General features: G+C 43.6%; 2 protein-coding genes across 4 annotated transcripts in view; one reads left to right on the top strand and one right to left on the bottom strand.

The window, feature by feature from the left end:
• DOCK1 (dedicator of cytokinesis 1) overlaps nucleotides 1-22,512 on the bottom strand; it is a 267,474-nt gene that overhangs the window by 148,427 nt on the left and 96,535 nt on the right. The window lies entirely within an intron of this gene.
• INSYN2A (inhibitory synaptic factor 2A) overlaps nucleotides 2,481-22,512 on the top strand; it is a 28,530-nt gene continuing 8,498 nt past the window's right edge. Inside the window, exons 1-2 of the mRNA XM_066190725.1 lie at nucleotides 2,481-3,637; nucleotides 19,003-19,074. Of these exons, the coding sequence (XP_066046822.1) occupies nucleotides 2,481-3,637; nucleotides 19,003-19,074 (1,229 nt within the window). The remainder of the gene's footprint in view (nucleotides 3,638-19,002; nucleotides 19,075-22,512) is intronic.

The raw sequence follows: 22,512 nt of genomic DNA on the forward strand, positions 1-22,512 counted from the left end.
TGCAACATTTCATTTCTGCCACAGTTTCTTGGGAGCTCAGAAACTCCCACTGGCAGATTTGGAACTAATGGCTGTAATGGCTGTTGTGTTCTTGTATTTCGAGGGTTTTTTTGGTCAACTCATACATTTACCAGACTGTGCTGGAAAATTTGCTTCCAGTAATTCTGCAGTGCAGAGTTTTGGGGTTTGACAGCCGTTTTTACAGTAGGTTTTACTGTGGTCCAACTGCAAGCTAAAGGACTGGGTTTGTATCTTAGGCAGCACTTTATTCATTAAAACATTCCCAAATTCCAGCCCTAGATGGACAAAAAGATGGATGGCTGTGCTCCCTACCTGCTGTTTGTAGAATGTCCCTCAAATAAAGCCAACTCTTCACTCACAAACACAATTACAATTAAAATACAGCCCAAACCTGCCAGGCCAGGACATTGATGTTCCCCCACAACCAACTCCTTATTTAGGGTTTCAACCGGAACAAAAAATTCCTGACATTCAAATGTGGTTGATTTGTTCCCCTCAAAATCTGTCCCTATTTGTACCTCATTTGTTAAAGGGATAAGTGATCTTACCCCCCTACTCTACTTTTATCTTCAGACTCCCCCTTAAAATTTCCATTTTATTCTTTCTTTTCCCCAAAGCAGGGACTTGGTCACCTTGGTATCAGATCCTAGGCTTGTATAAATAAAATATCCAGTTGCAAACTGGGATCTGGCAATCTCAGATTCCATTATTTGGATGGTTTTGTCCTGAATTTTCCTTTCTTTTTGCTTCTTCTACAGACTTTGCACTACATCAGAATCACAGAAAGAACTTCTCCAACGACTGCAGCTCCCTCACCACTCCCTGAGCATCCCAAGTCAGACAGAAAAAGGCAAACTAGGGGGATTCTGGAATATTTCAGTTCCTTCTTCACAAATTACTGGGGCCAGGGAATTAAAACATGAAAAAAACATGAAGTAACAACATGTTTTCATGAGATTTTGGACCCAGAAGTCCAACCCTGGACTCAGTGCCAGGCATATCCGTGTGTATCTTTAGGGGAGTGTCACTTGTACTTTTAAACATCATAAACATTCCGTTTTCCACTGAAAAAGATTCCCCCATTAAGCTTTCTTACTTTAAATACAGACTAGTCAAAGATTTCATTCCCGTGTGCCCCTGAGTTGGCTTTCTAAAACAGATGCTATTATGGCACTTAACTCTTCAAGAGTTTCACATATTTCATTAAATAGACAAAGGAATTTTAATTAAAAACATATTTCAAGTACACCTGAAAGTCCCTTTACTTGTTTTACATTGTACTCCCGAGTCCCTCTGAGGGTTTCAACAGGAGATATATGCAGAGTGTTTGGATTAAGTGGGAGTTTGGTAATTCAGCAAGTCTCAGGGAGAAACCTGCACAACGGGAAAGTAAAAATTACAACTTCAAATGAGGTGTAAAAATGAAATCTTAATTACGCAGCCACTCCAGATCCCCTATGATCTGTACAACCACTGTGGTTTGGGGTTTTTTTGGGGGGTAGATGGTGTGTTAAGCAGCTGGCATCTTCTCCTCCTGGAGGAGGAGCTTGTATTTCAATGGCAGATTAAGTAACTTCTGTGAGTCATCTCAGGTTTGGAGGGTTTTTAGTGCTTTAGGATCTTTGGGGATAAACAGCTGTATCGTAAAGGCACATTACTGCTTCTAGGAAAGGATGAGTTGTTTTGCATTTGAAGCAAAACCTTAATTGATGCGCTGCTGACTTCCTCCAAAACTTCCCCAATTCATAAATTTTACGCACCCAGCACTACCAACCGGTTGCTAATAATAATTAATCTGTATTTAGTTGTAGCCATGTGCAAATTTTTTATAAAAATCCAAATAATGACACCTCTAACGACCAATTAATTCCTTGCAAAGAACGCTGAATACATTACACAGCAGAAATGTGTTTGGTAAGCAGGCAGACTCTAAAAATAATGCCAGTTTGACACTTTTTGCTACTAAACATTTGCATTAAAAGAGAATTAAGGGTGGGCAGAGCTCTCAACTTTTCTTCACTCGGACAAAGACATTTGGTTTCCAACTTCCCTGTAGTTTTTAGTAACTATCAGGTAAATTCAGAGGACTGGCTTAGTGGGAGCACATATTCCTGAAGGAAATTGCTTCCTGGGAAGCCATGGCATGACAGCCACGGTCCTATCCTGGGAAAAGAGCTGTGGGAAAACTTCTGGCACCAGGAAAGCTCCTCTCTGAGGAGCAGGTACTCACAGCAGATTGAGATAAAAAGATAATTTGTATCTTTGATTAAGATACAAATCTCTAGAACACCACCAAGGGCTGCAACTTGACCAAATCCAGCGCCTCGGTGGCGAGTCGCAGCCATTCCAGCGGGATCACAGGAACGCGGCTCAAATATTGCAAAAACCTCAGGGGGAAAAGTAACATTTCTGCCGTAACTCGAGGCTTTTTTTGCACTGTTTTTTTGGCTGCAGGCATCATGGTGAGTAAGGAGCCCAGCAAATGCTTACTCACCGCCTCGGACAGCGACGTCGAGCCCGCGGCTTCCCTGGCGCTGGAGATGAAATACGCGCTGGATCCCAACCGGCAGATCAAGAAACGGAACAAAGCCCTCCAGGTGAGGTTCAAGGATATCTGCGAGGCCCAGAACGAGCAGAGGGACAAGCAGCTCTCCACCTCCTCCACGCAGGACCCTGACAAGAGGGAGGCCAAGGCCATCGCCTACAAGACGGCCTACCGCAAGTACATGACGGTGCCCGCCCGCAGGTCCATCCCCAACGTCACCAAGAGCACAGGAGTCCAGACGTCCCCTGATCTCAAGAAGTGCTACCAGACCTTCCCTCTGGACCGGAAGAAAGGGAATATTCTGAAAAGCGCCTCCACCGTGGACACGTTACCGAGCGAGAACAACGGGTTCCTGATCGAGGTGAAGGACAGGGAGGGCCGTGGCCCGGGCGAGGCGGCGGCGTGGGGCAGGAAGGCCGGCAGCCTGCAGACGGCCGAGTTCATCTCCCACATCTCCGAGCGCGCCGCGCACGACGACGGCGCCGAGGCCTGGAAAAGCAGCGATTTGCACAGTTCCCCCAAAGAGCCTCCTCCTTCTTCTCTGCCCAACTTGGCCGAGCCCGGCGAGGAGGAGCCGGCGAGGCCGCCGGGCCGAGGCAGGGCGGCGACGGCGCGGCTGGGGAGCGACGAGGCCGCCCAGCCCCTCCACGGGAGGGTCTTCAAGACCGAAGTGGCCACCGTTTACCTGCCGGCCTCGCAGCCCGACCTGCCCGGCCTGGGCGACTGGGGGCCGTGCCCCGAGGAGGACGACAAGAGGACGGTGCAGCTGAACGGGGTGCAGGCCCCGGGCGGAGATGCCCGAGCGTGCGCGGCACGGCCGCAGTGCCCGGCCCCGGAATGTAGCGACCGGAGCCTGCAGGTCAACGTTGCCCCCATGGAGGAGAGCCAGCCCTGCCGGACGGCCGTGGCCGTGAGCCAGGAATGCCAACAAATCGTGCCTCACACCGAAGTTGTGGACTTGAAAGCGCAGCTTCAGATGATGGAGAACCTGATCAGCTCGAGTCAGGAGACCATCAAAGTGTTGTTGGGTGTTATACAGGAGCTAGAGAAGGGAGAAGCTCACAGGGAAGGGTGAGTAGATGTTTTTTTTTAATGAGTACGAGCTGATTGAAATGTCTTTTCCACTGTAAGTTTGCTGCCGCCGACGCGGCCCTGCCGCCGCGCACGTGGCGCTCCTCACACGGAGTTCTGCTGCTTTAGGAGAAGCCTGCCAGCAGCATTCAGATTGCTATCTGCCAGTCCCAGGGTGTAATTAAGTAATTATTTAACGAAGGGCCCATAATACATCTTTTTGTGCCTTTTCTAAGGAGCGCAGAACGAGCCGCTCTCCAAACAGGATTAGCGAGGATGTTTTCACATCAGCAACTTGCATTAGCCGTAATTCCTCACACGGCATGAAAAGCAGCAGCAAAACCTTAATTCTGTAAGAGACTTACCTTTTTAAGATTAGGGGATATTATTACAACTCCTAATATAATTCCCTTAATGGCATATGAATCTTGTCTGGTTTCCTTTCACCTGAATTTTTCGTGGTATTTCTTCCGGAAGGAAATGAAATGAAAACTTTGAGTACCAAAGTCTTCTCACAGAGCTCTAAGCACAACAAACCCAAGCAGAAAGAAATAAAATGGTATTTATCCCCAACTTTCATTACTTAGATCAACCCATGAGGCATTAAAAATACTGACACTGTAACTCAGTACAACCTTTAGTCTTTACCTGGACAGTTCAACCCATCTTTGATCACCTCAACAAACATTTTGCAGACTGACTCGCCTTAGTTCCCTCATCTTTATTCAGAGAACATACCTCAAAATGTATCTGTGCTGTTTGTGTGTTTTGAAATACTTCTGTAATTAAATCACAATTTGCCAGGAGAGATCAGGACTTTAAAATTAAGAAACCAGCCGCTCGTGCAACTTGAGGCACCTGCTTTTGTTTGACTCAGAAAGGTACACCTTTTTTTATTTAAATTTCTTTAGGAAGGGAGAAATCATGGGAATCCTTAAACTCAAAATGTCTGGCATTAAAAAGTCATCTTAGCTGGATCCTGCTGTCAACACAGCCGTTGTGTTTTCATTTCATTTTACAGCTGGTTGTATTATTATTTATATCCTGATCAATTATCAATATCTAGGACCTTATCAAGTCCTGGATCCTCAGACTGGGACATTTCTTGGCCTACCTGCAAGCCACACAGGTTTCAACGACCTTAAAAATCTTTTCCAACCCAAACAATTCTACAATTCTATTTTTTTAAAAATTATTATTCAGAAGAAGAACTCCCCTGACTTTCTTAACTTAGAGAAACTGCAGGAGCTTTGGCAAGAAGTGCCAAGCTGCTTTTCAAATCACAAAGCACAGCAAACTATTTCATCATCATCATCATAACTCATCACCCGCTCGTCGAGAACCATGAGTGCACAAACACCCACATCACCCCCAGAGTCACCTGCTATAAATACTCTGCTTCCTCCATACCATCACATATCCAGATTTTATCCCTTCCCAAAGATAGCACCGCCACAGGTGCAGCAAATACAGATTTTTTATTGCCCTGACAGAGCAGAGCTGTTAATGCAGCCAGCGTTAGGAGTGTATCCCTGCCCTTGGCACAAAACAGATCTTGGCCAAACTATCCAGGACTGTCTTCAAATAATTCCTCTGCAGCTGTCAGCCTTACACAGCTGTATTAGCCCTGAAACGGTGAAATTATCCATAAATCCCAGTTTAGAATATCTTTACAGCCTCTGAGACACTCAGACTCGTGTACTGGAGTTCACAAGGCTCCATTTGACCAAGAGGAGCCTATTTATTAGCACTGCTTGAGACTTGGAGCCTCCTGCACATGCTCCAGACATGTCCCAGACCTGCTCCCTCCCTGCTGGGCACGGAGGCTGTGGAGATGGGGAGGGAAGGACAAGAAGGGACACTTTCCAATCCCTGCCTTCCAGACCCCTCTGATTTCGTGGCAGGATCTGGAAGGAGACTGCACAGCTTTGCGCTCGGGACCTTCTGCAGTGATCCCTCCCTCCAGAGCTGGGAGAACACTCTGTTCTCCTGCAAGCACCAACACATCATTAACACCAAGCCTGTCTTTATCCCCAGCTCCCTCCAATTACACAACTCCTGCAATAATAGGCTGCCCCATCCTTTTATGAGAGTAATTCTTGCCAAGTGCTGCATTCATCCTACAACATCTTTGCCACAGACCCTGTGTAAACTATTACGTGTCTCCTCAGTGCCAGCATGTTGAGCTTTTTTCCTGTTATAACCTGGTTTTAGGTCAGTTTAGATCAAGAAATTCAAGTTCTGCTATAGTTCTACTGTTTATTATAGCATCTTCCACCTGCTAGAACAGTAAGAGATGTTTTGTATTTATGGAGCTCAGCTGCTTTTCTGTTGTGCTTTAAATTCCTTAGAATAACACGCTACAAGAAACAAATACAAATAACACGCCGCTGGTAAAGGAAAAAAAAAAATAAAGAGAAAAAAAAATCCCACCAAAAGCAAAAAACAAAGCCCCAACTGAATTTCTTAATCAGATTTTTCTGCCTTTAAGGAAATCAGTGTTCTTTAAGTGCTGTTGCAGTGCCATGGGACTGGTGCTCAGTGGATTCATTTTCACTAATATGCTGTAGGTCCTGAACTGCTATTACTGCAATTCATCACCTAATGAGTCGATGGCAGCAGAATTGTAGCAGCATCTCTGAAGGCAGCAGTCTCATCCTTTGGGTGCCTATCATCCATGTGTGCTTTTGAAAATGTCAGTGCTTCATCATCTGCAATTAGCAACAACAGCCAGCACTCAACTCTGCTTGAAGGGAAAGGGAAAGCCACGGGAGCAGGAGGAGAAACACAGAAATTGTGATCCCCCTCCAATATCAAGGGGCATTATTAAAATTCTGCATCGTGTGCATCGTTATTTACTAAATCTTGGGCAAAATGGCTGTTCTACCTCTCGGTGTGGAAGCTTCTACCAAAAAAACCCAGAAAAACAAAAAAAAAAAGGCAAATTACATCCCAGCAAACATTGCTGGATGCCTTAAGTCATGCATGAAGGAAGTGCAGAGCTGCAGCTTCAATTAAGAGTCCCAGCTCGGAGTTAAAAAAAACAAAACATTGAATATTACATGATGCAGGGTGCAGCTTTACAACACAAACCCGGTTTTATTCTGATAAATCATCAGCCATCTCACTTTACAGGCATATTTGCCCGTGTTCAGATGGAGAATTTAGGAAGCCAAATGTGTGGAGCATCACTGAGGCTGACAGGACTGCAAGGAAAGGCAAGTTAATCATTCTAAAACCTGGCTAACGAAGATCTGTGAAATTCAGACCAGAAGATGAGCACATAATCAGAATTACTTTGCTGCTGGAGAACAGCAGTGACCTGCCCTTTAAATCCTTGCCGTGGAAGGAACAGTAATCTGGGCCCTCCTCGTTATACAACAAATCAGCGATTTTAATAAACAAAGTGCTCAATTTGCCACACCAAAACAAGTCACAGTATTTTGACTCTGCCAGGCCAAATGCTAGGCATTAGACAAGAGTGAAATGAACCCGTTTCAGAGCTAATTTATATCCCTCTATTAGTCAGCACTGGTTCAGGAATTTAAAGAGCTCTCAACAAACTCCTTCGAAAGAGGCTTTGAGAGAACACATTGTCATGGATGGAATTTAAATGTCACCGCACGTTTTTCAATGACGGTGGGATTTCTGTGCCTCGCATTCGTGAGCAGAAAACAAGCCCACCTTGTGTGTCCGGACGGAGGTTTGCACCCAAGGGAAGAGGAGAGCAGGGAGCATCCTCACCCTGCCTGAGCAGCGCTGCCAGCACTCCCGTCCTCAAGGTCACCCCAAAGTGCTCCTCCCGCTCAGCAGCGACGGCAAATCAAAGCCAGGGAGCCAAAGCAATTATTGCCTGGGTTGTTTGCTCTGCTCCCTTCCAGGAGCCAGCCCAGCTCTTCAGAGCACACCAAGGAGCCAGAGCAAACCACGGCAGGAACAAGCTCTGCTGTCCAACTCCGTCCATCCACCCCCCACCTTCCAAAACTGCGGTTCCTTATTTCTCCTTTACGGAGAAAAAGCAGCTTAGAAGAGTTCCCAAGAGCAGAGTTTCTGAAAGCACGGCCTTTGGGAGTGATGTGCCAGCTGCAGGGATGACAGGGCTTGGTTTGGGATTTCCCCCCTCGTTGGTTTTGTTTTGCTTTTTTTTTTTCCCTTCAGTTACAGCCCTGGCAAAGGGAAGGTTTAACAAGATCGTTTCTAAGGGAAAACCTGGAAATGGAGGGAAACAATAGATAAGCTTAACTACAAAAGACAGCTCACTAGAAATAAATCCATGGAAAGCAGAAAGAATAGTGCAAATTGCATCTGGGATGCACAAATGGTGTCACGTTCTGAGTGACTCCGGGTTTTGGGACACTGTAAGAAGAGCTCGGGAAGAGGAGTGTGACGAGAGCCTTTATTTCCTGCTGTGACCTTTTTCCATCCATCCATTCTGCCTGCAGTCACCTCTGAAATGCTCACACTCATTTCACTATCCCCAAAACCACCTCCTAAATTCTCCCCTCTTTCCTCTCACCGGAGCTGCTGTATTTTGGGGTGTGCATCATTTACAGACCGTTCCCAAACACAGACACACCCAAAACACCTGGGAAACTGGAACAATCCACCTTCCTGAGGCACAGCCAGGAAGTCTCTTTGGATGCATCTTCCTTAGTCAAGAAAAAGGGGTAAATTTTTGCACAAATCAGAGCTTTGTGGAGCTTGTGATCCTTGGGCCTCACTCAACCCAAAGCAGGAGCAGCACTAAGACACCAAAAGTCCATTTACCTGCCCTCACCGTAAGAAATTTGGGTTTCCAAGCTCTGCACCAGCCCTTTCCTGCTCCCCCAAGCACAGCTGGAGCAGAGCAGGCACACACTGACACCTCACCACTGGAACTATTCCATTAAATTCCAAAACTCCATGGGGGTTATTCCAACACCTGCTACCAGCCTATAGGATCCCCTTGATGCCTCTCATCCAAAATTCTCTCACGTAAAAAAAATCCCAAACCAACCAACCAATGAAAGCTGATCCTGTAAGACTAATCACTGAAATATCCAGAAGGTAAATACTCCAGCATCACCCAGGGTTTAACCTCAAAATCCATTTTTTAACCTGAAATTTCACTTTTTTAACCGCAAATTCCATTTTTTAAACTGCAAGTTCCATTTTTTTTAACCTGAAATTCCATTTTTTTCTGAATTAGCTCCCTAAAACCCGTCTGGAGCTGGCTCTCCAAAGGCAGGTACCAGGAGTACCTCAGAGCACAGGATCTCACAGGCCTTCAAACCAGGATGAGATTTATATTTTTTGATCAGATTTTTCATTAGAGTCGGACACATTTATTCTGGGGCTGATAATCCAACTTTCAGATCAGATTGTCAGAGTGGATAAAAAGGGCAAAGTCTCACAGTTCACAGACATCCTGGAACATTAATGTGTAATAATTCAGAGTACCTGGGTACTACAACACTGAAGATAAAGAGCTCTTAAATAACCCTGCTGTCAGAGCCACTTTCTATCAATCCTCTGTGAGGAATACAGTGGTGGGAGGCTTTCAGCAAGGAAATGAGGGGAAAAAAAAGGAAAAAGTGAACACTTAACCACAACCAGAATGTGGAACCAACATTAAAAAAAAAAAAAAAGAAGGAATAATCATTTTAGCAGAGTTACTTGGTGTTAATATTCTGTTTTCTCCTCAAAAAATGCCATTAGGAATGTTCTGAATCTCAGAAAATAGAACTTATTTTGCTAATATAGTCCAGCTTTTTATCTGCATATACTGAACAGGAACAATTCAATGGAATGGTATTTGAAATACTGAGAAAAATAATTTGATTTCTATCTGGTTGCTATTCACCGGACTTTAAAACCGAGGAGAAATGTCATTCCCCACCACTCCTCCCTGTTCCAGCCTGGGATCTGCAGCTTCAAAGTGAAATTAAGGTTCAGGACTTTTCCAGCAGATTGGCTGCAAGGACAACAAAGGCCAATAACAGCAAAACCTCACAATTCAAATCTGGAAACACTGATGGCGTCTATTAATGAGAAACTAAAAAAAAAAAGTTGTGAGCAAACAATATTTTTGCTAAATATATCCGTAGGAATTACCATAGATCAGAAGCTTCCCAATGTCACCAAATCAAACACCTGCAAGGAGAGTTTTCCTGCTAAATCAGTCTTTTTTTTAAAAGATAAAAAAGAGGATGATTGAAGGTAAGGAATTATCAAGTTTTCACAATTAGAATAATCCTTTAATAAGTGCAGTTTGGCTGTTGGCAGTGTCAGAATGCAGAGCCACGAGCCTGTAAAAATGGGACCAAAATGAGCTTTACAGTGTTAAATTTCTCGCTGCTGTTCCTTCACCGGGAGATGAAACAAGTGATTTCTAATTGACACCTCCTCCTGAGCCCCTGTGCTGGCACAAAGGTACAATTATCTCTTATCCTGACTGAGGAAAAATGACAAAAAAGGAGGAAAAAGACTTGTCTGAAGACAGGGCTGCTTTGTTTTTAAACTGCAGAGGCTCCAGCTACCCCAGGTTCCAGATTTGGGACAGGCTTTGAAAAGCTCCTGCGTAGCACATTTCGGAAGGTGAAGGTGAAAAACTGGGAGATGATGGAGTCCTGAGCTGGATTCAGGTCTCTGGGGCTTGGAAGGAGATGATCTTTAAGGTCCCTCCCAACCCACACATCCTGGGATCTGTGGCCTGAGGGAGAGGGAAGTGAGGAGCTCCCAGGCATGGATGCGTCCATCCAGCCATGGATGTGTCCGTTCTCCCTGATCCCACCTCTGGCTCTCACTCACACCTCACCAAAACTGAGGTGTCCACACCGTCCCACAGCTCTTACAGGTTTTGCTTTGAGCTTTGCCAAAGCAGAGGAATTTTGAAGATGGATGAGTAGTTCCCTGCCATGGAACCGTTTTTTTTTCCTTGTTAAACAGTAGTCAGTAAAATATTTCAGTGAAATTGGGACAATCCTGAGCTTTTTGTGATGGTTTTTGCACATCACAGAGGGATCAGTGCTCCAGGTCAACCAGGAGGAAAACTGCCATTCCAAGGGAGGCTGGAGATCCCTCCAAACATTCCCAGATGTGTCTGGACCTCTTTTCCTAACAGGAAGATGATGGGGGATGATCTCTGCCCCATTACTCACTGCATGAACCAAGCAGAAGAGGACAGACACAACCATATGGGGGAACACTGGGATTTTTTTTTCCCTTGATTCCAGTATCAGAGAATCCCAGAATGGTTTGGCTTGGAAAGGACCTTGAAGTTCATTTTATTCCACCTCTGCCGTGGGCAGGGACACCTTCCACTATCCCAGATTGCTCCAAGGCCCATTCAACCTGTCCTTGGGCACTTCCAAGGGGAAGAATTCCTTCCCAAAATCCCATCTCCATCAACCTTTTTGCAGTTTAAAGCCACGGAAGCTGTGTGTGGTCCAGTAACTCCTCAGGATGAGAGGCTGGATTGCAGAGGCCAGCAGAGGTATTCTGGCATTAAGAAGGAAGTTTATCCTGTGGAATGGTTTGAACCTGGCGCGAGTTAGGTCATTTGTTTGAAAAATAAAGAGGTTTGTTTACTTTATTGTCATCCACGCAAGCTGTGAAGGGATTCCAGGGACGGGACCTGGAACTGTGGACGAAAGTCAAGCAACCGCCACACTCCTGGTCTGTGGATTCTCCTCAAATTCCCTTTACCCAAGGAAATGAGAAAACACAAAGTACTGGGACCTGCTCAGGCTGCAAGAGGCAGAGTTCAGCACTTCCATGATCCTTCCAGCTGGTTTTTTTGGTTTTATCTCCATCCATTTTCCCATCCTTCCTGCAAGTATGAATCCCAGAATCATTTAGGTGGGAAAAGACCTCCAGGACCACCGAGTTCAAGCTATGCCTGCTCCCCACCTTGTCACCAGCCCAGAGCCCTGAGTGCCACGTCCAGGCCTCCTGGAGCACCAAGCACTGGCTCCACACAAACACCAGGATCAGTGGCCAGCAATCCTCCTCCTCCCTCTTTTAATTTTATGCTACTGCACAACGTTTGGAATTTCAAACAAGTCTGGCTGCTGCAGTTATTATTTGAAGCCAGTGTAGGCTTAGAGATACAACACACAAAGGGCATTTGAGCTTGCACTGAAATCTTAATCACAGCAAAATGATGAAATAATAGCACAGGTTTTGATTTCTCCCATCTTCCCTCCTTCATAAGGAACAACTCCTGGGAGCGGCCTCAGTTTCGAAGTCCAAGCCAAGCGGAACCCCAGGGGTTGTGTTTTAGTAGCAGGAACTCCTCAGCTCAGGGTTGGGAGCAGCAGGAGCTGTGAGGGCACAAGGATTTCCACCATTTCACACATCACCCCAGCTGCTCCCAAAGGTGACACACACAAAATGAAATATAAAATAGAAATAGAAATATAAAATGGATTTGGGTGTGTAAGAGCAGTGGGAAGAGGAACACCTGAAGCTGCAGGAAAGGACGGGTGGGTGCAGCAGATCTGATGATGAGCTGCTGGCTCAGGAGGCTCCAGGCATCCAGGTAACCACCCCAACTCCAGTCCTGAATCCTCCACTGGGGGAAAGCACAGCAGAGATTTGGGATGGAGGGGGAAGGAACAGAGCTCATCCCAGCCTCACTACTGCACTGTGCTCCCACAGAACCAGCCTGGCCTAGGAATTCCACACCAGCAATGCAGCTGCTGTCCCACCACAGCAAATTCCCTGAATTGTTATTAACACCACGAGCTGACATTTTCATTAGCCTCCTGATTTTTCTAATGAGGCAACAGAGGCACAAATATTCAGGAGAGATGTTTGACCTCGCACACACCTAATTCCTGTAAGATTTTGTGATTTCACTTGAAATACATTTTAATTCTCTTCATTCTCACTGTGGTGGTTTTTTTTTTTTAATAATTCAACAGTCCTATTAAAATGTATATTTATTAAAAAAACCCCCACTCCCTGACTAACCTGAGTATAATACAAAATGTATTTACAGGGTGAAAGCACTTGAATTGCTGTTGTGGGAGTCGTGCTGTACGCCCACAGCGCAAATACCTCAAAAAGCAAATTACTCATCTGCTTCCAACTGTCAGGATGCAGCAAAAGACAAACCACTGTCTTGGAAAGAGCCTGAAAAACCTCACCATTGACTTCCTGTACATGGCAAAGGATTTTTTTTGGTTTTTTTTTCAGAAGCCAAGTCAGTAATATCAGCCTTGAAATAAAAAAGAGAGAGCAGAGTGTTCAGTGTGGGAGTGTCAGGTTGGATGGGCTTTGGAGCAACCTGGGATTGTGGAAGTTGTCCCTGTCCAGGGCAGGGGGTGGAATGGGATGAGCTTTGGAGAGAAGAAAACTGTTCTCATGAAGGTTTAGTTAATCCTTACTAGAAAACCACCCAGGAGCACAAAGCTGGGATCACTTAGACCTGTGTGATCTCCGAGTGCTCCCGGGGGAAAACAAAACAAAGGGAAACAGGAAAAAAAACAACAAAACCACAGAAAACAGAAAAATAAGTTAGGACGAAAACCAAAAATAACCCAAGCACACCAGACCCTGAAACACATGGAACAAATCCATCTTTGCATCCAGAAGAGCCTCAAGGTAATTCCTCGAAGCACAATATCCATCCTGCTTTTTATCATCTCTAAATGCAGACTGCTAATTGGTTAATTATCAACTGCAGGAAAACACAGCAGCGAAAAGGTTAAAACGAAAGTGATTTTTCAGAACACCTTTGTAGGAGCCAAAGGCTGGCCCAAGGTGGTTTAGACCTGCCCAGACCTGGTCTGGGAGCAGAATCTGAAGTTCTTAAAGGAAGCAGAGGTTTTCATCCACTACAAACCTGATTTTGCTGACACAAATGCATTTGTATGAGTTTCCCCATTGAGCTAAAGTGGTAAATCTTTCCTAGGGCAGAATAAACCTCTAGGGCTAAGCAGGATTTGTTTTAACCTAAAATAAGATGCAGAAGATATACAAGAGATTTTTTTTTTCCCTGCATTTTACATGGCTGAAAAATGACTTACTCAAGTCAGAAGGACAACTAAAGCTCTCATGACAAAGCGGAGTCGTTTTGTTGTGCCAAAAGGCAGATTCTGTTCATAACGACAATAATGCCAATTTTCTCTTGAAGCACAGTTACTGGAATTATCACTTCTGTGATATTTTGGAGCGGGAAACAAAGATTTTGAGAAGCTCTCCATCCAGCTGTTGATTTGTAAAGCATTTTTTCTCTAAAGATGGGCAGCATTGGGCCAGGTTGGATGGGGCTTGGAGCAACCTGGTCTGTGGAAGGTGTTCCCATGGCAGGGGGTGGGTTTTAAGATCCTTTCCAACCCAAACCCCTCTGGGATTCTGGGCTCAGTGGGTTTAACCAGCTGTGTTATGAATTGTCCCAGCAGCTCTAGGAAATAATAAAACAACTCCAATTAATCCAAAGATTCAGGAGAAGCAGGGCCTGCATTTCCTCTGAGCAAGGCCAGAACTGTCACTTCAAACACACTTCAAAGGCCTTAAGATCATTTGTTTCGCTATATTTAAATAGCAAACATCAACTCCAAAAAAAAAAAAAATTATTCTTGATGTCTGTTCATCCTCCTTGCTGCTGATAATCCATCAAAAGTGTGAGGAGCACCAGGATCATCACAGCCACTTCTGGAAAATCCTGCCATTAGGGGACTCAATTAATATCAAGTATTCCCTGACTCCCAGCAGAGAAGGGAGGACATCCAGATCTAACAGATCTATCCTTCAACATCTTTACGGGAGTTTTTCCTTTGTTTTTAATAAAAAAGAAATTTTTAAAAGATCAGCATACACAGATCTAAGCTTCCCTCTCTCAGCTCAATGGGGTGTCTCTAGTTTATACAAACAAAAAGAAAAAAAATTCAAATGCAAAGACTTTGATGTTAAAGTTGGTAATTTTTTTAAAAAAAGCCTCCAGCAGGTGCACAAATTCTGTGTTCCACAGGGATTTGGAGGGTGTAATCCCCTTAGGCTGCTCTGAAAATTGCAGCCTATTCTTAGTTCCTGCCAGTCCATGTCAGCAAAATGGCTCTTCTTCATTAAGATATTTTAATACTTGGGAGTGTTAATTGAGGTTAAGCTCACGTTGTGCCCAGAATGCTAAAAAAAAAAAAAAACAACCAACAAACCTGTGAGAAAATGAAAGTCTCCTGAAAATAATACGGAAAAATGTGTGAAAAACTGGAGATGAGATCTCCTTTCCAAGGGGAGATGCAGACAGAGGAACTGAACTCACCTACATCCATCCTGGCTCCAGGATCTTCAAGGCCAGGTTGGACAGGCCTTGGAGCACCCTGGGATTGTGGGAGGTGTCCCTGCCCAGGGAATTTTTCGGGATTTAACCCATAAATTCCAACCCAGACCAGTCTGGGATTCTGGGATTTCATGGCATGCCCAAGCTCTGCACATCCACGTGGAAACAGAAAATCCAGGATCTGAGGTACAAAGGGTGAAGCTCTGGAGCAACGGCTCCTCCTCAGTGGACATCACATCCCAAACATCTGAAACTCCAGGAATAACCCCTGGGATCTACACCAGGCCAAACCCAACTTTCATTTCTCTAAAAAGGCGACGGACTTTCTGTAGGAAACTTTGCTTTGTGAAAAACTTGACATTTGAAAGATTTTTTTAATCAAAATATAAAAACTTGTTTACTAACGAAGGACAAAGTTTTTGGTCTCTCTCCTACACTGGAATACTTTCCAAATTATTTTTAGGAGGAAGGCAAAAAAAAAGCAGCTTCCTCAAAACGCTGCAAGGCACAAGGAAAACATCATCACCTAGAACTCTGCTCTCCTTCTCCTGGTATCCAGACTGTGCTCTCAAATCATTCCTAGGAGTTAAAACTGATGGAAGCTCTGTTTTTCAGGAAGTCTGCACTGAAAATCAACCTCACTGCCTAAAATCTGCATGGAAATGTTGTGCCAGAAATGAAATCCTTGCTGGTGTGGAGGAGACAAATTCCATGCAAGTGTTTGTGTAGAAAATTATGTGAAAACAAGAAAGTGAAAGTCCAAAGCCCTGAGGTGTCAACAACAGAATTCTTTCATGAGGAGTTTAATTTTTACAGAAATAATTGAATTTATGCTGTTCTAACACTCGCATAATTCAATCCTGGCTAAAGAGCTCTGAAACTGCCAGATGGAAACGAAACACTGGGACGCCATGGAGTGTTCTTGGGGCTTTCAGGGAATTCTAACAGGATCACTCAAAGAAGGAAATAATAGAAAATATGTAAAAATCATCTCTGAAAAGCTAAAAATAATCAGTAACGAGAAAGTGCTTTGAGAAAAATTAATCAAGAATTAAATCCAACTAGAAAATGAATATATCACTATAACCAGTGAAGACTGAGAATTGTAAAGATGCTAAAACCAAGCAGAGCTGAATGTGGCAGTTGAGAGATCAGGATTTCAAACTCATCACCCAAAAATCAGCTCATTTTTAAATACTTACATCCAAGGACCATTTTTCATCAGCTTAACGAGTCAGCCTTACCCCAGCAAGTAAAGTATGGAAATCTGGAATTATTGTGCATTTAAAGATCAATAAATCATAGAATGGTTTGGGTTGGGAGGGGCCTTTAAGATCATCCAGTTCCAGCTGTTTGCAGGGCTACAGAGATGAATGAAAATGTCCCAACTGAAAACAACTTTAAACTTTAAAAAAATGTCCCAATGAAAACAACTTTAAACAGTAAAACCCAAACCAAGCTGGCACCAGCACAGAGCGTTTACGGCTTTGCCTATAAAGAGCAGAGCCCCGTCCCTCTGAGGGCAGCTATTGACTGTTCTTTATGTCCTCAGTAAATAAAGGCCTGCCCCAACTCACCTGCAGATTTTAAATGTTGTATCTTTAGTCAGAGCTTTTAGGAGCTGATCAATAGCTTGGGGGAAAAAAAAAAAATGAACAAACAAAAAACCGAAACATTTTACAGGTCTCAGGTTCAGAGCTGGGACAATTTGAATGTCGGCTTCCAGAAGGTTTGAAGAGGGGAAATGAAAATCAGGAATTGCTTCTCTGAGAGAGGATAAGAGCAAATATAAACCAGGAGTGGGGTTTTTTCCCATAAGGAAGAGCACACCAAATGAACATTTTGCTTTGTATGAATTCCTCTGCACAGCTGAAGGAGGGTGGGTTTGATGCCACTTTGGTTTTTGCCTTTTTTCCTTTTACATGTCCTCTGTATTCTCTGGACAGGTATTTGGAGCTCTGTAACCTATTATATCAATGGCTAATTTTCCCGATAATTTCCCATGACTTTTTCCTAGACAAAAAACCAAAACTAATTCCAGAACTCCAAGCCCTGAGAAATGCAAGGCCCTTATCTTATCTTGGTTCTTCCTAACTAGCACGGTTGAGAACAACTCTTCAAGATACATTTCATGGACAAAGAACAGTGCCTAACTCCAGAAAAGGGACTTAACCTGGAGAAAACTGCATCACCACCTGTCCTCCTAATTAGTACTTTCATCAATTATGCTAATTTCCTAAAACCCATAAAAATGTACTCACCACTGTGAGGTCAGACTTTTGTAGACATCTTTCCATGACTGCCCCCGAAAGCCTTCAATAAAAATCCACTTTTATATCACCCCCTACCCTAAATTCATCTCGAATTTAATTTTCCAGGTGGGGAAAATGACAACAGGTTTACACGGGACATTGGGAACTGGGAATTGTTCTCTGGGAGGGTGAGGAGGGGCTGGGATGGAATTCCCAGAGAAGCTGTGGCCGCCCCTGGATCCCTGGAATGTCCAAGGCCGGGTTGGATGAGGGTGGAGCAGCCTGGGATAGTGGAAGGTGTTCCTGCCCATGGCAGGAGTGGATCTGGATGGGATTTAAAATCCCTTCCCACCCAAACCATTCCATGGTTCTGTGATGTGGCTTTTGTGCGACGTTAAGAATCAGCAGTGTTGGGATTCTGAGCACGTTCCTCTGATTAAAAAGCAATTTTGAGGCCAAATAACAACCACCATCCAGAACAGCCAGAACTCCACATTGCATCTTGCCTTTAGAAGGAAAAAAAAGGCTTTAAAGAAATGGATTCACCCTTTTACGAACTTCTGTTGGTGCCAGCACAGTGCCAAGAGCTGCACCCACAGCCCCAGAGCCTTCGGCTGTGCCACCACCCCAGCCACTGAGAATCCTTGAAAATCATAAAGAAAAGTGACACAGGCCCAGCTGAGCATTTCCTGAGCTACACAAACAGCCTGCAGCACCTCAGAAATGCTGATTTTTCATCCTGGGGACAGGCACATCAAACAGCTGGTGCAGAATTTCCCATTAACACTTGATATTGCACAGGGTGGATATTTTGGCAGGTAAAAATTAAGCTTTTTTTTTTTTTTTTCAAATGCTGAGTTTTTCATTTTTGTTCCTTTGTCAGGGCAGCAGAGGAGCTCTGTCCCTGCAAGGGCAGGGAAGGGGCAGAGATGCCCCTGGTTAAGCAAAGCAGCCCAGAATAATTGGAGGTCAATGAGCTGAACTGCCTGGGCTCGAGGGCAGAACCTCATTCCCTGAAGGAATCCTGACTTGGATCTATTCTCCACATCTCCAAAGTTCCCTGGACTAATTATTTCCCCTCTTCTTCTAAAAACAACTTTGAAGAAACGTCGCCAGCATTTGTTTGTATGCAACAAACTGGAATTTACTACGAAAGAGTCGAAATTTGGGATTTCACAAAGAAAAATCTTAAGTGGCGATGCACAAATACCGAATTAACAATTTTCGTTTTAAACTCATCTGCGTGCCAGAACGTTCACGCTCACAGGCAACTCTTCTGTTTTAATGAAATATCTTTATTTTAATGAGATTTCTATGTATAAAAAAAATACCTGCATACCCTAAAACCCCTTTGGAATTAAAAGTGACCAAGGCAGAGACAAGCACAGGTAAATGAGAAGTCACTGCTGCAAGAGACTTCAAACCAGAGTGTGACGAACATCAGGCTAAGGGAGCACAGGAAACGTCATTGCCAAGGCATTTTCTTCCTTTTAACACCATAAACATCTTCAGACCCCACCGAGAGGCACAAAAATTCCTATTTTGCATTATTATAGTCTGTACGCTCCTCCTGAAATAATGGATTGTGTGTTTTGATTTAATGCTCAGAGTTTGCTTAGAGTGAAAGTGGAGAAAATATTAATCCACCCCAAAGAATTCATTTCCTAATTTAAGCTGAATATACCATTTCTGATGCTATTTTCTTAATGTCTGGATTTTTGTATTCCATATTCAAGGTAAAAAAATAATAATCCTGAAATTCTGATTATTATGAAAATGATCAAGGAAGGCCAAAACTTAGTAAAATAAAGAACTTTTTTACTGATTTCACGTTCTTGTCTTTGCAGGCTTTCCTATCGGACCGGCCAGGACACGGCCAATTGTGACACGTGCAGGAACAGTGCATGTATTATCTACAGGTGAGTTCAAAATCCCAATATTCCCATTTTTTTCCTGGGAGAAAGCAATGATTCAGTCACTAATGCAGGTTGGCCTGGATGTTCCAATCAACACAACAGAAATTTAACTCCACTAAAATCATGAACTCCATTGAAAGTCATCAAATTCAACACCTGTGTAAGTGTAAATCAGAAAGAGGTGAATTGTGGGCAGCAGAGCTGTGGGATGGGAAGTGTTACAAGGTGTGAGCTTTGATTTTAAATTGCTGGAGGTATTTAGGATTTTCTGACCAACAAGACAACTTCAAATTTACTTTTATACGCTTCTGTACCTACTTTAGATTTATTTTTACGGCTGTAACAACTGGAGTTGGGAAGTCATTTGGAGCGAGGGTCTGTAAAGCAAAGATAACCAGACACAGATCCCATGGACAGTTTTAGAGTAAAATCAGGGATAGATGGGATTTGGGGCAGGAATTATTCCCTGGGAGGGTGGGCAGGCCCTGGCACAGGGTGCCCAGAGAAGCTGTGGCTGCCCCTGGATCCCTGGCAGTGCCCAAGGCCAGGCTGGAGCACCCTGGGACAGTGGAAGGTGTCCCTGCCCATGGAATGAGATGAGCTTTAAAATCCCTCCCAATCCAAACCAATTTTTGATTTTCTAAACTGACATTCCTACCCAGGCTGTTTTTTGGGTTTGTTTTTTTTTTTTTTTTTTGGCACATCCAGTGAAGGAATAACAGGCACTGGGCATGAGGCTGGTGATGTTTCACACTGACAGCTTCATTGTCATCCTTCTCTGGAGTCCCAAAAAAACCAACTGACTGTTTGCAGGCGTTGCAGGTGAGGTGAAAACGAAAAACAAAAATGTGTCTCAGGGTTCCAGCAAAGCAGGCAGCGCAGCACAAATGAAAATGCACAAAGATGACAATCCCAGTGAAGAGAAACTCAAATAAAGGCACCAATGTAGGATTTCCCCCCCTCGCTCCTTAATTCTCTGCTCAGTCAGCTTTAGGCAGAAGAGCTGCAGCTATTTATTTATGGATTTTCTCTTCACTGCACAGAAAGAAAGGAAAAAAGGATGGAAAGCTCCAGCTCCACCTTACAACTGACCACACCAGGGTTCTGTGCAGGGGCAGGAACCAATTAATGTCTTTACTCCTCCTTTACGGCCAAGTTCAGAGGCACAGAAACACCCAAAGCCTCCCTTGTCCTGTGCAATTCCTGGCTCAGAGCAGCCTGGAGGTAAAACACAGCACAGTTCCAGCAGGGAATTATCTTTGTTCCATTAGCTAGGAAAAAAAAAAAACAATTAGAAATTTTTGCAAATCTTCATTTCTACTAAGCGGATTTCAAGTTAAGGAAACTTCCAGCTTCCATTGTCACACTTAACATAAATGGAATTACTCCAGAAAAGCAGGTTGGGGGAGTTTTCCTATCGAGAGAGGGTGGAGGGGGCAGGTCCAGCTCCCCATTCCCATTCCCACCTGAAATTCCTTTAGATATTTGCCTCAAGCCATGTTTGCAGGGGATGTTTGAGCAAAAAGCAGCTCAGCTTTGTGCCAGTTTAGGAGAATTCACGCTGCAGGCAAGAAACCTGAAACCAGAGACCCAGCAAAGCAGGGGAAGCACCAGAAAAGGGGATAAACCAGAAGGGATAGACCAGGAATTCACTGATAAAACCAGCCCTGGGATGTCCTGTAGGAATTTCTGCTCCTCCACAAGGCCCTGACACCTCTGGGAAAAGGGCAGCGCTTCCTAAATCAGGCTGGGATTAAATCCAGATGCTCTTTTTGCCAAGGGTTTGCATGGAAAATGCTGCAGGGAGTGACCTGAGTTCCCTTTAGGGCAAAACAGATTTTAGGGACAGAAATTAAAATTAAAAGGTGCCAGAAATTCCTGAGAGCGCTGGACCTGACAGAGCAGAAGTTTCTTAGGCTTGATCTCTTTTTCCCCATTAACACAGGAGAGACTTTAAATATCTGTAAATAATGCCTTTATGGGATAAATCAATATTTCAAGAGAATTCCTTCGCTTTGCCTTAAATGACTGCGTGGGTTTTTGGAATTTGATTCCATTTTGAACATTGTAACACTATATATATATATATATATATATATATATATATTTACAGCTGTTTCAGATCTTTACTTTCAAACAGCACCTTAAAGGAATGATTAAATTACCCAAGTGCACCCTGCAGTGTCAGGTAGAGCACAGGTGAGGAGGTAGAAATTCATGGGATTAAATTCTTCCCCCTCAAGATGAATTTCTGATTATTTATATAAAGGGGCACAAAAGCCAAAGCCAGTGGAGAAGGCAACAAAAAACCCCTGCTGTGCTTTACAGGGTTTTTAGCATCCAAAACATCAGTACTGTCAGGAAAAAATTCTAAGAGCAGCCTTTGGGAAATACAGTTATTTTGCATATTAAATTGAAATTTTTGGCTGAGATTACAAATCTATTTCATACTATTTTCTCTTTATATTAAGAAGAACATATATTGCTTAGTCCTAAATAAAAGGAAAATCAGGTTGCTTTCTCATTTTTTTAAATAAACAGGAAACGGATTATAATAATATTATTTAACATTATATTTAATATTATAAATATTAAAGAGTATCAAAAAGACAAATCAGCAAAACCTGAAGCTGCTTTGAAAATCAGGAGGAAAAGGAAGACATCCCCATTTGGATATTTTATTTTCCTCAAAATTCTACTTTCATCTGCAATACGTCCAGGAACTTGGAACTCCAGACCCAGGAATCACTGACACCTTCTCTCACTGCCCCAGAGCAGCCACAGCCTTAAAACTGTCAGGAAAAAATATTCTTTGTAGCCATGTGCAGGCAGAATTTAAAACAGAAGCCAAAAATGTCATTAAATTGTAAAAAAAAACAAAACAAAACAAAAAAAACAACCCACCACTTTATCATTTAATCCAGCGGTTTCAATAATCACGAGGTCACAGGACACGTCCAAAATCATCCACTACAAACACAACACAAATTTCTGTCTGACGCTGATGCACCAAGGACATTTTTAAAGACAGAAAAGAAGTTTTTATCGGGGGGGGGGGGTATTGCCAGCATAAAGTCGCTTTAAACACCGAAGCATTTAAATAAAAATTCTGTATATCACAGTCAATATACAATTTTTACAGTGCAGTCAAATCTTGCTGTTAAGTTGGACTTGCATTGAAACGCAGAGACTGCAGCAATTCTGAAAAACCCCAAACCCAGGTGGGCTGAGAGCTTCCCAGCCTCTTTTCTTCTGTAATTATCTTTTCCTGGACCTGCCCTTTCTGCTCCCGTTTCATTTCCCAGCCCACACGAATGTTAATCCTCGAGCAGGAGAAAATGGGGCTTCTCTTGAATATTTTGTGTATTATTCTCTGGCTTTTAGCATGAATTACTTCTGGGAAGGAGCATCTTGTGGAATTCCTGCTGGATTTCCCTTTAG

This window comes from Chamaea fasciata, unplaced genomic scaffold (genome assembly GCF_029207755.1).
Source record: "Chamaea fasciata isolate MVZ Bird 193981 ecotype frontalis unplaced genomic scaffold, bChaFas1.0.hap1 SCAF_9, whole genome shotgun sequence".
Classification (NCBI taxonomy): domain Eukaryota; kingdom Metazoa; phylum Chordata; class Aves; order Passeriformes; family Sylviidae; genus Chamaea; species Chamaea fasciata.